The 15,531-nt window shown below is 40.8% G+C and overlaps 1 protein-coding gene and 1 long non-coding RNA gene across 4 annotated transcripts; both read left to right on the plus strand.

Annotated features, from left to right (window-relative positions):
- Nucleotides 1-876: 876 nt before the first annotated feature.
- LOC115180897 (nectin-4-like) lies at nucleotides 877-5,768 on the plus strand. 3 transcript variants are annotated; one of them, XM_029743049.1, is made up of 12 exons: nucleotides 877-1,073; nucleotides 2,038-2,376; nucleotides 2,679-2,984; nucleotides 3,440-3,472; nucleotides 3,644-3,737; nucleotides 3,835-3,900; nucleotides 4,097-4,126; nucleotides 4,206-4,253; nucleotides 4,397-4,414; nucleotides 4,571-4,618; nucleotides 4,910-4,948; nucleotides 5,045-5,768. In XM_029743049.1, exons 2-12 carry the CDS (start codon nucleotides 2,073-2,075, stop codon nucleotides 5,070-5,072), a joined length of 1,014 nt encoding a protein of 337 aa, XP_029598909.1. In that variant the 5' UTR covers nucleotides 877-1,073; nucleotides 2,038-2,072; the 3' UTR covers nucleotides 5,073-5,768. The 3 variants fall into 3 exon arrangements, with proteins under 3 accessions (XP_029598909.1, XP_029598911.1, XP_029598908.1); XM_029743048.1 differs by having other exon boundaries at nucleotides 879-1,073; nucleotides 4,556-4,618; XM_029743051.1 differs by lacking the exon at nucleotides 4,206-4,253 and having other exon boundaries at nucleotides 4,556-4,618.
- Nucleotides 5,769-13,206: 7,438 nt separating this feature from the next.
- LOC115180898 (uncharacterized) lies at nucleotides 13,207-15,147 on the plus strand. Its single transcript, XR_003873174.1, has 2 exons — nucleotides 13,207-13,442; nucleotides 15,004-15,147. It is a non-coding gene; the product is annotated as an uncharacterized LOC115180898 (long non-coding RNA).
- Nucleotides 15,148-15,531: the final 384 nt, after the last annotated feature.

Consider the following 15,531-nt stretch of genomic DNA (forward strand, 5'->3'; position numbering starts at 1 on the left):
TAACACAGTCTGAGACTGGAAGGAGGGAGCGCTCTGGGCTCCATTGGCAGGATCTGGCTTGATCCCTAGAGCAGGGCCAGGTAGTAGCTCTATGACAGCGTAAAGGGCTCTGGCTCTGGCGGAGACCCCCCAACCGGACCAGGCAGGGACCTCCAGACGAGGAGAAACTCAGTCTCAGGGTCAGGAGCCAGATCTGCAATAATGGCTCTATATAATACTGTACCTTACATTTTTTCTGGATTTGGGGACTATGAAAAAACCCCTGGTAGCATGTCTGGTGGGGTAAGTGTGTGTATCAGAGCTGTGTGTAAGTTGACTATGCAAACAATTTTGAATTTTCAACACATTAATGTTTCTTATAAAACATTGAATGTTAGCTAGAGACTGGTACTCAGGCTAGTCCATTTTCCCCTTGACACATGAATATCTTACATGTCGTTCTCACACACACTTGGTTGTGTATGCTGGCTACACATGTATAATATACAGTACTTACAAATCAAATCTGCTTGCTGTGTAGAGCATAGTTCAAACGCCACCCTTATCTTTGATTTCACACTCAATTTGCTGAGCCAATCAAACGGCTGTAGGGAGAGACTTACTTCACAGCTACATCTTTGAGCAAGCAATGGTACTGACACACACAAGGGAAAACCTTCATATAGGTTAAGTTAATCACACCAGTAGATTCACTTAGCTATGCATGATGATACATAATGTTATTACCTCCAACCTTGCAAAGGTGTTTTCCTGATACTGTTCTGTGTTTACTTTCACTTTCACTGGAGGAGGAGTTGTAGAAAGACTAGCAACTGTCCTTATCTCTATGGGAGCTCACAACAGAAAGCCACATTCAAAATTGGCCAACAAGGTTGCAGAACAGAGCTTGTTATTTTTTAAACTATCCAATGTACTAAGTTACCATGCCTCACTTGAAAACGGTTCCTAGTTTAAAATAATGCTTTGCCACACATCATCCAGAGGTCCATCACCTAGCCTCACCTAGCCACACATTGCTGCCATGGCTCATGTTAACAGTTACGTTTCTATTCTACTGCTATTCTTTACTGAGGGTGAGTTACATCAGTTTTCATATGAAGTACTTGATAAGTCTGTAGGTCTAAAATGTAAGTTATACAGTATAATACATTTCAGAGTTGCGTTTCATTATGAGATGTAGAATACTACACTAAAATGTATAGGTGCATTATACATCAATTGTAACTGCATATAGTCCTTAAAGGAATACAATGAATTCATTATTATTATATAATAATTACAATTATTATTATATTATTTGAAGCTAAGGTGGCTATTTTACTGGTGAATGGCCGGTCCAGTCACCATCAGTATACAAACATCCGCATCTTCCTGTTCTATACTGTTTAAAAAAAAAATGCAACTTAGAAAAGTCGTTGTAGCTTAAATATCCAAGTTGCCTGGACATTTGAATTGGGAGATTTTTGAGCTGACATTGAATAGTCAGCTTAAAATACTGTGTTGGCTTAAAATACATGTGTCTTATTAACATATTTCCCAATGTGCCTCTCTGCAAGATGTATTTTACTTTATTTTTGTACATTTACTTGCCAGGGACAGGTTTACAGTTTAAATATATATTTAAATAGCTGCCATATGATGCATTATATCAGCTATAGCAAAAAAGTGGATTTGTTGTCAGGACAGAAAAAAGCACTGTCCAGTCAATTAATTGGATAAAAACTGAAACTGGAAAGAAGTCAAGGGGGACTCTAAGTACAACATTAACATACGTGTTTCAAACTTCATACACACATAACAGCCTAGAAATGATTTTATTAGGATCTATTTTAGCCCACCAAGGGCTAGTCTTCCAAGAGTATTTTGAAATGTACAAACATACAGAATGAGAATTTGAATGATTGATACAATACTGTATATACATTTAAATGTATTTATGCAGTTGTTTAATCCCTTCATAGTGTTCACTGCAGGTTGCTAAAATGTAGCGCTGTATTAGATGTGTGTACTAAACAGCCTGTAACTATCTTCATGCAGGGCTCTCTCAGCTGGTGAGAACACAGTAGGTTGTCATGGCAACCCTGGGAGAGGATGCTCACTTCACCTGCAGGCTCATGAAACCCAAAGACGTGCTTCAAGTCACCTGGCAGAAAGTGACACCAGGGGCGACTGAAAATGTGGCCACCTACAACAATCGATTTGGAGCAGTAGTCAACCCACCTTTTCAGAGGAACGTGGAGTTTGAGGACGAGGGACTGCAGAACTGCTCTATCGTCATCAGAGGAGTGTCAAGAGGAGATGAGTCCTGCTACAAGTGTCTGTTTAACGCCTATCCAGAAGGAGCTATTAGTGGAAGGACCTGCCTCCAAATTAATGGTAAAATATGATAACTGTAAGGAGGAGTTAAAGGGACATTACACTCTAAAATTCAAATTGTATAATGTGGATTCACCTTAACATTAGACTACTTTTGAGGTCTTAAAACAATGTTATGTTCCTTTAAAACAGGAACAATGGCCTCCAATGCCTTCAATCCATTGTTCTACCTTGACCTGTGTGTAAATGATTAACCCAGGAACAATTCCCTTAACTCATCATGCATCCATTTGACCTTGATGTACATGAAAACATTATAGTATTTACATTCACTGTGAACTATGTCTGTTGTTGTCCTATAGAGCTGTATAGACCCTCACTCCTCATCACACAAACCAACAACAGTCACACCACTCTGTCCTGTTCTGCTACGGGACGACCTGCTCCTACAGTAACCTGGGACCACATAGAAAACATCAGTCTAGACAAATCCACCATGTCTGATGTCACCCATTCCAATGAAACAGTCACTGTCACCATAACTGCCATGGTGGCAGCGTCCAGTCTACCTGACCAAGACACCAGGGTTAGGTGTGTAGCGTCATCCCGTGGTGCCGTCAAGGAGGCTTCCATGGTGATTCCAACTAGGGATCAAGCTTCATTTGCAGGTGAGACACGGTTAGGGTTAATACCACCATAATATATTGACATGATCAGGAACATGATGAAGTACTGTCTGTGTTCATGATGAGGTACTGTCTGTGTTCATGATGAATTACTGCCTGTGTTCATAGTGAAGTACTGCCTGTGTTCATGATGAGGTACTGTCTGTGTTCATGATGAATTACTGCCTGTGTTCATGGTGAAGTACTGCCTGTGTTCATGATGAAGTACTGTCTGTGTTCATGATGAGGTACTGCCTATGTTCATGAGGAAGTACTGCCTGTGTTCATAGTGAAGTACTGCCTGTGTTCATGATGAGGTACTGCCTATGTTCATGAGGAAGTACTGCCTGTGTTCATGATGAAGTGCTGCCTGTGTTCATGATGAAGTACTGTCTGTGTTCATGATGAAGTACTGCCTGTGTTCATGATGAAGTACTTCCTGTGTATTTCTGTTCTAGGTCAATCTCAGGTCTCTGATGACAGGATCAGTGGTAAGTGGTTGTTATTCTAATAATGACAGGTCATAATCAACCTATTGACTAACCGTTTTACTGTTCAACTTTCAGGTGTAGTGCAGAGCCATATTTACATGTATGAGGCGTTGGTGTAGTGTACCTGGGAAGTTGACCTCTGTCTTCTCTTGTCATCTCTCTCATTCACAGGTGCAGTGGTTGGTGCAGTGATGGGTTCAGTGTGTCTCATTGCTGTATTCTGTATAATATGGCTGCAAAAGAGGAGAAAAGATACCTCTTCCAGGTAGAGAAAAACTCTTACCTTGAAACTGAACAGTTACTCTGAATTGAATGTGATTTGACTGCCAGTTGTTTACCAGTTGATCTCTAATTTAATGTAGAAAACCCCCAGTTCCTGACCCTGAAATCAGCAGAACTCCCTTAAAGACACCACCAACATCCAAACAGTAAGATGCTCATTCTAAAGAACATTTAAGGGATCATGATGGATACCTATTTGAAAGAAAACATGATAATTACATTTTCTGAGAATGTGCTATACAGGTTAAAACTCAATCTCATGATTAAATAATTGTAATGAAAGAATAATGAATCAGATGATGTGGTTCTTGTCAGTACAGTGTTTATTTTGATTTATTCCAGTGTCACACCAACCTCCAGTCCATCACAAATGTGAGTATCTCTTCAACATTTTTAGCAGCTTTTTAAGATAAATAATAATTATATTTAAAAAAAATGTTTGTTTTTTCAGGTCACACTTGTCAACCAGCTCAACAGTCAAGCGTAGGTTGACTAAGAAGTAGGTTTACTTTCATAGTCTCCTAATGTCTTCTGGAATCTCTCTCATTGATCAAGAAACTTGGGAATGAAACTTGGAAATGCATTTCTGTGGTGTATGTTTTTTGCCGCTACATTGTCTGGTTTGATCTCTTTCACACCAAGCTCCAGTCCGTCACAAATGTGAGTATTTTTACAACTTTATTTGATTATCCTGATAGAAAGAGTGAAACGGACAATATTGAGAATGTTACAAAAGCTTTTAGTATAAATTAACAAAAATCCACAAATCTGAACATACAAAAACATTTAATCTTGATTCAGGATACAATCCCTCAGCTCGTCTGACAAGCGTAGGATACAACCAGCTCAGGAGGCTGTAAAGAGGTAGGTTTACATCTTCATTCAGCTCCTCAGACAAGTGTATGATGCAACAAGCACAAGATGTTGTAAAGTAGGTTTAAGTTCTCTTGTTTTTTGTGTGGGGGGGGGGGGGGGTTATACCGTATTCTCTCATTGAACAAGAAGCTCTGGAATGATGTTTTGAGGTGGTAGTCATGGTGACTGCATACATGCAAATGAGTTGCATTTGTTGCATTGTTGTTATGTTATGTTACTCACATCACTAGTATAGGATACTCCATTCAGTCGATATTTAAATGACCTTCTTTCATACAGATTATCTCCTGAGAGACCAGATGACCTGCAATGTAGAAGGTGAGCTGAAATCATTAGAAATAATTACAAAGATGCAGTCAGAAGTACATCTTTTTTTAAATAAATGTCTATGCCATTTTGTTGTATCTATTTTAGGAAACTTTTAGAGGGTGAGGAGAACTGAGTGACTACCATACTGTCTGTCACACACCTGTGTGGTTCAGAGACCGTTTCTATCCATAGGCATTGTGGGTACTGAATAGTGGACTGAATGGTTGACACACATAGACCTGCTGGTTATTGTATATATAGATAGAGTATGTATGTAAATATATTTTGTAGTTGATTAATGATGAAACATGATAAATCCACACTACACTTGTTTTGTTTTATTCTTCACTTTTTTTTATAAATCAAGTGTTGTGATATTATAACCCACACAATATCATAATGTAGACTACTTTCATGGTGTGTGTTGTTATATTATAACCCACACAATATCATAATGTAGACTACTTTCATGGTGTGTGTTGTTATATTATAACCCACACAATATCATAATGTAGACTACTTTCATGGTGTGTGTTGTTATATTATAACCCACACAATATCATAATGTAGACTACTTTCATGGTGTGTTATATTATAACCCACACAATATCATAATGTAGACTACTTTCATGGTGTGTTATAATATTATAACCCACACAATATCATAATGTAGACTACTTTCATGGTGTGTGTGTTTTTGTGTGTGTGTGTGTTGTTTACTTTCTTCACTCTTTATAAATCAAATGCTGTAAGATACACAATGTTGTGATGTCCTTTGTTGTCGCTGTGTGTTTGTTTTCTACTTTTATCAATAAAATGTTTAAACAACGTTGTAGTGTATGTTGTGATATCGCTTGTTATACAATGTGTCATAAATCTGCTGCTGGAAATGCTTCAAAAATGAATTGTCTTTGATTCTTCTGCCACTCAAGAGACCAACCAAAAATACAAACAATTGCCACTAGGGGTCACCTAAATATAACTTTAGGGAGAGAGGTCGTATTGAAAAGGGTTTGATACTGTAGTTTTGCAGCTGACTCTCTCTGACATCTCATGAAGAGGCAGAACGCATCACACCCTGGTCTGTTCAATTTAAAGATTGTTGAAACATGGATTTGATAGTCAGCGTACCAGATTATGTTTTACACCATACAGAGGACTGAATTCAATAATTCTCACTAACTCCATGGTCATGTTAACTGACTGATAGTATCTCAGAACAAAACGTATAAGATCTCCGAAGCCTGTGTTAACCTCTGACCTTATTTTCAGCGTTTATTCCAAAACCCTATTCTTTCCCCATTAATGTTCCCCATAGGAAGGGCTGAACGAACCAGAGGTAACTCATTTTCCCCATAGGAAGAGCTGAACGAACCAGAGGTAACTCATTTTCTCCATAGGAAGGGCTGAACGTACCAGAGGTAACTCATTTTCTCCATAGGAAGAGCTGAACGTACCAGAGGTAACTCATTTTCTCCATAGGAAGGGCTGAACGAACCAGAGGTAACTCATTTTCCCCATAGGAAGGGCTGAACGAACCAGAGGTAACTCATTTTCTCCATAGGAAGAGCTGAACGAACCAGAGGTAACTCATTTTCTCCATAGGAAGGGCTGAACGAACCAGAGGTAACTCATTTTCTCCATAGGAAGAGCTGAACGAACCAGAGGTAACTCATTTTCTCCATAGGAAGAGCGGAACGAACCAGAGGTAACTCATTTTCTCCATAGGAAGGGCTGAACGAACCAGAGGTAACTCATTTTCTCCATAGGAAGGGCTGAACGAACCAGAGGTAACTCATTTTCTCCATAGGAAGGGCTGAACGAACCAGAGGTAACTCATTTTCTCCATAGGAAGGGCTGAACGAACCAGAGGTAACTCATTTTCTCCATAGGAAGGGCTGAACGAACCAGAGGTAACTCATTTTCTCCATAGGAAGGGCTGAACGAACCAGAGGTAACTCATTTTCTCCATAGGAAGGGCTGAACGAACCAGAGGTAACTCATTTTCTCCATAGGAAGAGCTGAACGAACCAGAGGTAACTCATTTTCTCCATAGGAAGAGCTGAACGAACCAGAGGTAACTCATTTTCTCCATAGGAAGGGCTGAACGAACCAGAGGTAACTCATTTTCTCCATAGGAAGGGCTGAACGAACCAGAGGTAACTCATTTTCCCCATAGGAAGGGCTGAACGAACCAGAGGTAACTCATTTTCTCCATAGGAAGGGCTGAACGAACCAGAGGTAACTCATTTTCTCCATAGGAAGAGCTGAACGAACCAGAGGTAACTCATTTTCTCCATAGGAAGAGCTGAACGAACCAGAGGTAACTCATTTTCTCCATAGGAAGGGCTGAACGAACCAGAGGTAACTCATTTTCCCCATAGGAAGAGCTGAACGAACCAGAGGTAACTCATTTTCTCCATAGGAAGAGCTGAACGAACCAGAGGTAACTCATTTTCTCCATAGGAAGAGCTGAACGAACCAGAGGTAACTCATTTTCTCCATAGGAAGGGCTGAACGAACCAGAGGTAACTCATTTTCTCCATAGGAAGAGCTGAACGTACCAGAGGTAACTCATTTTCTCCATAGGAAGAGCTGAACGAACGAGAGGTAACTCATTTTCCCCATAGGAAGGGCTGAACGAGGTAACTCATTTTCTCCATAGGAAGAGCTGAACGAACCAGAGGTAACTCATTTTCCCCATAGGAAGGGCTGAACGAGGTAACTCATTTTCTCCATAGGAAGGGCTGAACGAACCAGAGGTAACTCATTTTCTCCATAGGAAGGGCTGAACGAACCAGAGGTAACTCATTTTCTCCATAGGAAGAGCTGAACGAACCAGATGTAACTCATTTTCTCCATAGGAAGAGCTGAACGAACCAGAGGTAACTCATTTTCTCCATAGGAAGGGCTGAACGAACCAGAGGTAACTCATTTTCTCCATAGGAAGGGCTGAACGAACCAGAGGTAACTCATTTTCTCCATAGGAAGAGCTGAACGAACCAGAGGTAACTCATTTTCTCCATAGGAAGGGCTGAACGAACCAGAGGTAACTCATTTTCTCCATAGGAAGGGCTGAACGAACCAGAGGTAACTCATTTTCCCCATAGGAAGGGCTGAACAAACCAGAGGTAACTCATTTTCTCCATAGGAAGGGCTGAACGAACCAGAGGTAACTCATTTTCTCCATAGGAAGGGCTGAACGAACCAGAGGTAACTCATTTTCTCCATAGGAAGAGCTGAACGAACCAGAGGTAACTCATTTTCCCCATAGGAAGGGCTGAACAAAGGTAACTCATTTTCGGTTTTTAGGACTACAAGCTGGCGAGCTCTATAACCTGGAAAAACTCCAAACACCTTTGACAGAAATACTGAAATGCAAAAGATGTGTACCTCCATGATGTGAAGAAAATGTATGAAATGTATGCATCCACTACTGTAAGTCGCTCTGGATAAGAGCGTCTGCTAAATGACTAAAATGTAAGACTCACAAGTGTAGTTCCCTTCATCAGATGATTGTATGTTGGTGATGTGTAGAAACACTCCTTCACTCTCTATCTGTAGTGTGACTCTGGGGTCACAAATGCTGTCTGGACTTTTTGGGTCAGAACAATATGACACTGGACACTCATCACTCTATTTAAATGACATATCATTTGAGTAATGTAACTCAGGGTTTGGTTTTGGCAGATGAGAGTAACATCTGCTTCTCCTGTTCCCAACGTTTTCACTTGAGTCTGCAAACAGGAAGAGAAGCAGATTGTGAGAGTGTTTTTTCATAGGATAGGTTTGATTGATCTTGAAGCTAAAGGTAGGAAAATGAAAATGACAGTTTATTCTTAATGACTATTAAAATTGTAGTGAACAATTAGACTTTACAATACAGTGTCCTTATTACTGTGTAGGCCGAACTCCTGTAAGTACAGTGTAACAAGTACTGTAATTACTCATTGTTACCCTGTATTAGGGTTAGGGTACAAATTAAATAGATCATGCAATATCTCTTACTTTCAACAGCTGTGAATAGACCCCACAGCACCAAAAGCAGAGCAAGTCTGGATACACTTCCACACTTACTGACCAACTGCACAACCAAATGTTGACCCGACACTTCCTGCTCAGACCGACTACAGATATGATGTATTTACTCAGTAGAGGAACACAATAAAAACTTAATCCAACCAAAGTGATGCTCCTTTGACTGGTTCCTCTTGCACAGGGGTTTCTGAGAAAGATCAAATATTAACAACTGTAATGTTTAACACTAGTTATTTTAGAGGCCTCTTCAGTGGACTAAACAGAATGTTGTAAATGTGTGAAACTTCCTCCTCAGCAGGGTCAATGGGGGTAAGCAGTACTCGCTAAGGAAGCAGCGCGACATCCTTTACAGTGTTGCGCAATGGCTCAGATCAACAGTTGTGCTCAGCTCAACACTGGGGGCGCTGTTGAGGAAGTTTGAGGGATGAATGTAGCACATGGAGATGTGTGAAACTTCTTCCACAGCAGGGTCATTGTAAGGTCACTTCCATTTTAATTCCAGATCAATTCAGAAAGTAAACCAAATTCCAATTCTAATTCCAAATGTTCCTAATTGAAAGGCATTGAAGAGAATTGGAATAGGACTTCAAATTGGAATTTCAGTGTACTTCATGAATTGACTGGAATTTAATTGGAATTGACCCCAACCTTGCGCCTCAGCTTTAAGTGTCCCGCTTGCGTCGCCTCATTAGCTTTTGAGGTGGTGTGATCAGCTAAGATGCATGAGGGAGAACAGTCACGTGTGCTAGCAAGGCAGAGGTCCCGAGTTCGTGCCAGGTATGTGCCGAAGCGGTAGTTGCTAAGCACCTTTTTCAATAAGTAAGGGGCAGGTGGTGCTGCTGTCTTGATAACTACACAATCTGGAGATTGTGTTTCAGCCCAGTGGTAGTCCCGCCACATAAACTGAGGTAGAAAGACATCACAAGCATAGGGATAGCGCAATAATACAAAATTAAATACAAGAAGTTCAGAATATACACTGCTCAAAAAAATAAAGGGAACACTTAAACAACACAATGTAACTCCAAGTCAATCACACTTCTGTGAAATCAAACTGTCCACTTGGGAAGCAACACTGATTGACAATACATTTCACATGCTGTTGTGCAAATGGAATAGACAACAGGTGGAAATTATAGGCAATTAGCAAGACACCCCCATAAAGGAGTGGTTCTGCAGGTGGAGACCACAGACCACTTCTCAGTTCCTATGCTTCCTGGCTGATGTTTTGGTCACTTTTGAATGCTGGCGGTGCTTTCACTCTAGTGGTAGCATGAGACAGAGTCTAAAACCCACACAAGTGGCTCAGGTAGTGCAGCTCATCCAGGATGGCACATCAATGCGAGCTGTGGCAAGAAGGTTTGCTGTGTCTGTCAGCGTAGTGTCCAGAGCATGGAGGCGCTACCAGGAGACAGGCCAGTACATCAGGAGACGTGGAGGAGGCCGTAGGAGGGCAACAACCCAGCAGCAGGACCGCTACCTCCACCTTTGTGCAAGGAGGAGCAGGAGAAGCACTGCCAGAGCTCTGCAAAAGGACCTCCAGCAGGCCACAAATGTGCATGTGTCTGCTCAAACGGTCAGAAACAGACTCCATGAGGGTGGTATGAGGGCCCGACGTCCACAGGTGGGGGTTGTGCTTACAGCCCAACACCGTGCAGGACGTTTGGCATTTGCCAGAGAACACCAAGATTGGCAAATTCACCACTGGCGCCCTGTGCTCTTCACAGATGAAAGCAGGTTCACACTGAGCGCCGTGGAGAACATTCTGCTGCCTGCAACATCCTCCAGCATGACCGGTTTGGCGGTGGGTCAGTCATGGTGTGGGGTGGCATTTCTTTGGGGGGCCGCACAGCCCTCCATGTGCTCGCCAGAGGTAGCCTGACTGCCATTAGGTACCGAGATGAGATCCTCAGACCCCTTGTGAGACCATATGCTGGTGCGGTTGGCCCTGGGTTCCTTCCAATGCAAGACAATGCTAGACCTCATGTGGCTGGAGTGTGTCAGCAGTTCCTGCAAGAGGAAGGCATTGATGCTATGGACTGGCCCGCCCGTTCCCCAGACCTGAATCCAATTGAGCACATCTGGGACATCATGTCTCGCTCCATCCACCAACGCCACGTTGCACCACAGACTGTCCAGGAGTTGGCGGATGCTTTAGTCCAGGTCTGGGAGGAGATCCCGCAGGAGACCATCCGCCACCTCATCAGGAGCATGCCCAGGCGTTGTAGGGAGGTCATACAGGCACGTGGAGGCCACACACACTACTGAGCCTCATTTTGACTTGTTTTAAGGACATTACATCAAAGTTGGATCAGCCTGTAGTGTGGTTTTCCACTTTAATTTTGAGTGTGACTCCAAATCCAGACCTCCATGGGTTGATAAATTGGATTTCCATTGATTCTTTGTGTGATTTTGTTGTCAGCACATTCAACTATGTAAAGAAAAAAGTATTTCATAAGATTATTTCTTTCATTCAGATCTAGGATGTGTTGTTTAAGTTCCCTTTATTTTTTGGACCAGTATATTTGGGGTTATGATGCGGTAAGACAGTTGGGTAATACTTCATTTGAACTATACATCATAAGAGCATTGTAATATTGACATAATATCTACATAACAAGGCAGTGTACTTTTTGCAGTTATGACAGGTGTCAGAACATATGTTGACTTAATGACACTTCCCACTTAGGCAAAAATTGCTTCTCCTATCAGGGTTTCTTCTATAGAACTACAACGTGTACACATTGGCCGTTTGTGTTGACTGAAACTAACCAATACCTGCATCAGTTCTATGCTTGATAAAAACACCCTTCAGCCTTGTGGTGGTGCAGAATCTATCATTGTTTGTGTCTGAAGAAGGAAGTGGACCTGTTGATGTGTCTGTGGTAGATCATAAGACCTCTCTGTGGTGAGTTCTCCACAAAGACCCCAGTCACAAAGACCAAGATGCACTAGGAGAAGTGCAAGTGTTTCTGTGAAACAGTAGGACAGGTAGAAGCTAGAAAACAGCACCACTTCCTCCTATCAGCTCTCAAGGCCCATTATAACCAAGTCAACCCAGTCAAAGGAGCATTACTTTGGTTTGATTTAGTTTATTTTTGTTCCTCTGCTGAGTAAATAACGTTGCATTGACGTCATATCTGTAGTCGGTCTGAGCACGCAGTGTTGGGTCGACGTTTGGTTCTGCAGTTGGTCAGTATGTGTGGAAGTGTATCCAGTCTTGCTCTGCTGCTGGTGCTGTGGGGTCTATTCACAGCTGTTGACAGTAAGAGATGTATCCCATGATCTATTTAATTTGTACACTAGCCCTGAACCTTACAGGAGTACTTACAGGAGTTAGACCTATACTGTATTGTAAAGTGTAACCAAATAGTTCACTAGTTTTAATACAGTTAGTCAATAAGAATAAACTTTCTTTTTTACTTCCCTACCACTAGCTACTCATGCTCTTAATTAAACACAAACATAAAAACAAAATGCCAACTATACAAAACATTCTCTAAGATGGTTGAAACATTTCCAAATTCTGTCAAATACAGTATGTCTATCTGGCTTATGTTTGATTTTATAAATCTAATGGGATGTAGCTAGATAGTAACAAACTGGAGGTTTGAACTGAGGGTAGAAATGGGCCTTTCCAGTTAATGGCTTTACAATTTTTTTTGCAGCAAGTAGACCTAGATTACAAAACTTTCTCTGATATTGATCCCAATATTTACATTTCCCAACAAACATAATCGTGAAATGATAGCACATAAATTATCCCAGAATGGTGTCAGTTTGTCACAGGACCACAGCATATGTAATAGGGTACTTTGTGCATCTCCAACAGAAATGTGACATTTCTGGGTGACATTACATGCATTCTGGCAGGAGTATAGTAAGTCCTATGAATTATCTTAAATTGCATTAGTTCATGTCTTAAGTTATAGGAGTAGCATGATGAAGGGAACTACACCTGTGATTGTACATATTATAAAGGCAGTTCTGATATAAACATACATATTTCTGTCAATGGTAAGTGTTTGGTGATTGGATTGTTCACAATCATTTTAAAATGAACTCCAGCATATCTTATCACCACATATTTAGTGGAATGCCTGTCATGTGCTTACCTTTATGTTCTGTCAGTGTTTTGTGGCCTTGTTTCATTACGTCTGTCATAGAAGTTACATCTGACAGAACTCAGAATTTCTGTAGTCACAATATTGGATTTTCTCATCAATACATGTAATAATGTCTTAAAATATAGAGACTGTCAACAACACGTTGCCTTAATGTAAATGAACAAGATGGCTCAAGACAAACATACAAGATTATAATATATATTTTCCCCTTTCTCAGGAACCCAAGTGCAACAGGCCACAGACAACAGTCTCTTCTATTTGGGGATGATAACAGGTGTTGCAGCATGTGTAGCTGTCCTGGTGTTTGGTGGCGTAATCATGAGGAAAATGTATCTCAAGTAAGATAAAACTAATAGCTTGGTAAAAGAGTGTTTCTCAGCTTTTTGGTATTTGAATAACTACTTGGAAGCACTGTAGTAAAAATGGTGCATTCTCAAATACATATTAGATCTACAATGAGGATAGAGTACTGAATTGGTGTCAGAAATTGTCACGGGAATTTTCAAATCCCAATGATAATAATTCATAATCAATAAGCCTTGACTAATCCCCAAGGTTTGTAAGACACTGGGTTAATAATAATTAGGCAAGGACTCAGCTTTCTGCAAAAGGTCTGTACAGTTTATTCAGAGAACGTTCTGAAGTACATTACACAAAGAAGTTTATTTTATGCTCCCTCCCCGCTTACACACATACCTCCACACAAACAGTAGATATCCTACGCACATCCATACACACGAACAGTAGGTGAATAGTATCCCTCCCCGGACTTCTCACCACTGTTAATCACTATCCAGCGCTGCCTGTTCCTTTCCCCCGAGATTAGGGGGACCTTGAAGGTTACTCCCTGTTTCTTCCAAGCCTCTTCAGGTCGGGTCACACACACGTCTACAGTTCCCTTAGGCCCACTAACACACACACACATTGCTCTTCCTCCCGGGCCTCTACTAGGCCTCATGGGACTTATGTTCAGTACTTTAATTATTCATCACACATGCTACATATCTACTAATCAGTTACGTTTCAGGGAGGGATTCTTTATTCATTTACCTTTATTATATAATTTCCTTATCAGAAATACATGCAATGATATGAGTTCAGGTGGGCCTTCAATCTTCAGCAAACAAAGGAAAGGAGGGGTGCTCAACAACAATGATGAAAAGCATGAGAAGGGCTTACCAAGAAAAACATCCCAAAGGACTAATTTGAGGCAGAAAGTAATTGGAAAGGCAGAGATGGATTTATTTTAGCTCACTTTAATCCATTTTATAGGATGATAACAGGTGACAGTTGAGTGCTCCAACTCCTTTCTGTCTCGAATTAGTCCTTTTGGAAGTTTTTCTTGGTTAGCCCTTTACATGCAATACTATATATCCTACTGACACATTTTTAAATACCCAAACACCATGTATAACACACAGGCTACTTGACCTACTTTAAGTCTGACTCAATGAGTTTGTACTGATCACTACCCACTGGGCAAAAACTGGTTGGAACAATGTTGTTTCCACTTCATTTCAACAAAATGCAATATGATGACAACATAGGACTGATTGGATTTGCAAAAAGTAATCAATGTAAGGGAATTTCCTATTCCCCCCAACTTTTAACCTAAATCCAATAACATAGTGACATTATTTGCTGAATTCATGTTGAATCACGTTAGCTGACAACTGAACCAAAATGAAACTAGGCTAGATGTTCAACTGACATCTGTGACCAGTGAGTAGTTTCCAATAGCTGCACTGTTGTGGCTTCTCACTTATCATTTCCTGTCAAAAACGAGTGTGGTAAAAAAAACACATACACTGCCCACAATAATTTAGCTCCGGAAAATGTGCTGTGTAAAACATGTTTCATTTGGTGCTATGTTAACTCTTGTTATTTTTTGCTCAACAGGAGAACACAGCTACAAGTGTCTGGAACCGTCAACGAGGTGCCACAACACTGCTTGCTGTTGCCTGTTAGTCAGATGAAGGCATCTGGGTCCTCATTTATAACCGTTGCGTTCATTTCACAATAAATATCTGCATGCGCCATTTCTGAAAAGACTGCACACTTACAACAATATTGAGATGTATAAACTTGGTGGTTGCCATACATATACGCATGTTTCCTGTTATAAATCAGACCGTCCTGAACCTGTGTGCGCATGAATGAGAATCTGCCTGAAAAACGGCCTTCATTCACCATTTATAGTGACAATAACGCCTATTTTTGCTGTGTACTTTGGAAGTATTGGAATTATACCATGGTAGTTTCCAAATAGAAATGGCGAGTTTGATGAAATGTCTCTGGAGGGGTTGGCAGAATGTTTTTAACTTTTACAGTGACATTTGCTGTATCTGACAATTTCTGAAAAAAAAACTATTGCAAATTGTTGGGGACCTCAAACAGATTGTTTGAATTCAATAATGTATTTTTAAT

The sequence above is a fragment of the Salmo trutta genome, unplaced genomic scaffold (assembly GCF_901001165.1).
Source record: "Salmo trutta unplaced genomic scaffold, fSalTru1.1, whole genome shotgun sequence".
NCBI lineage: Eukaryota > Metazoa > Chordata > Actinopteri > Salmoniformes > Salmonidae > Salmo > Salmo trutta.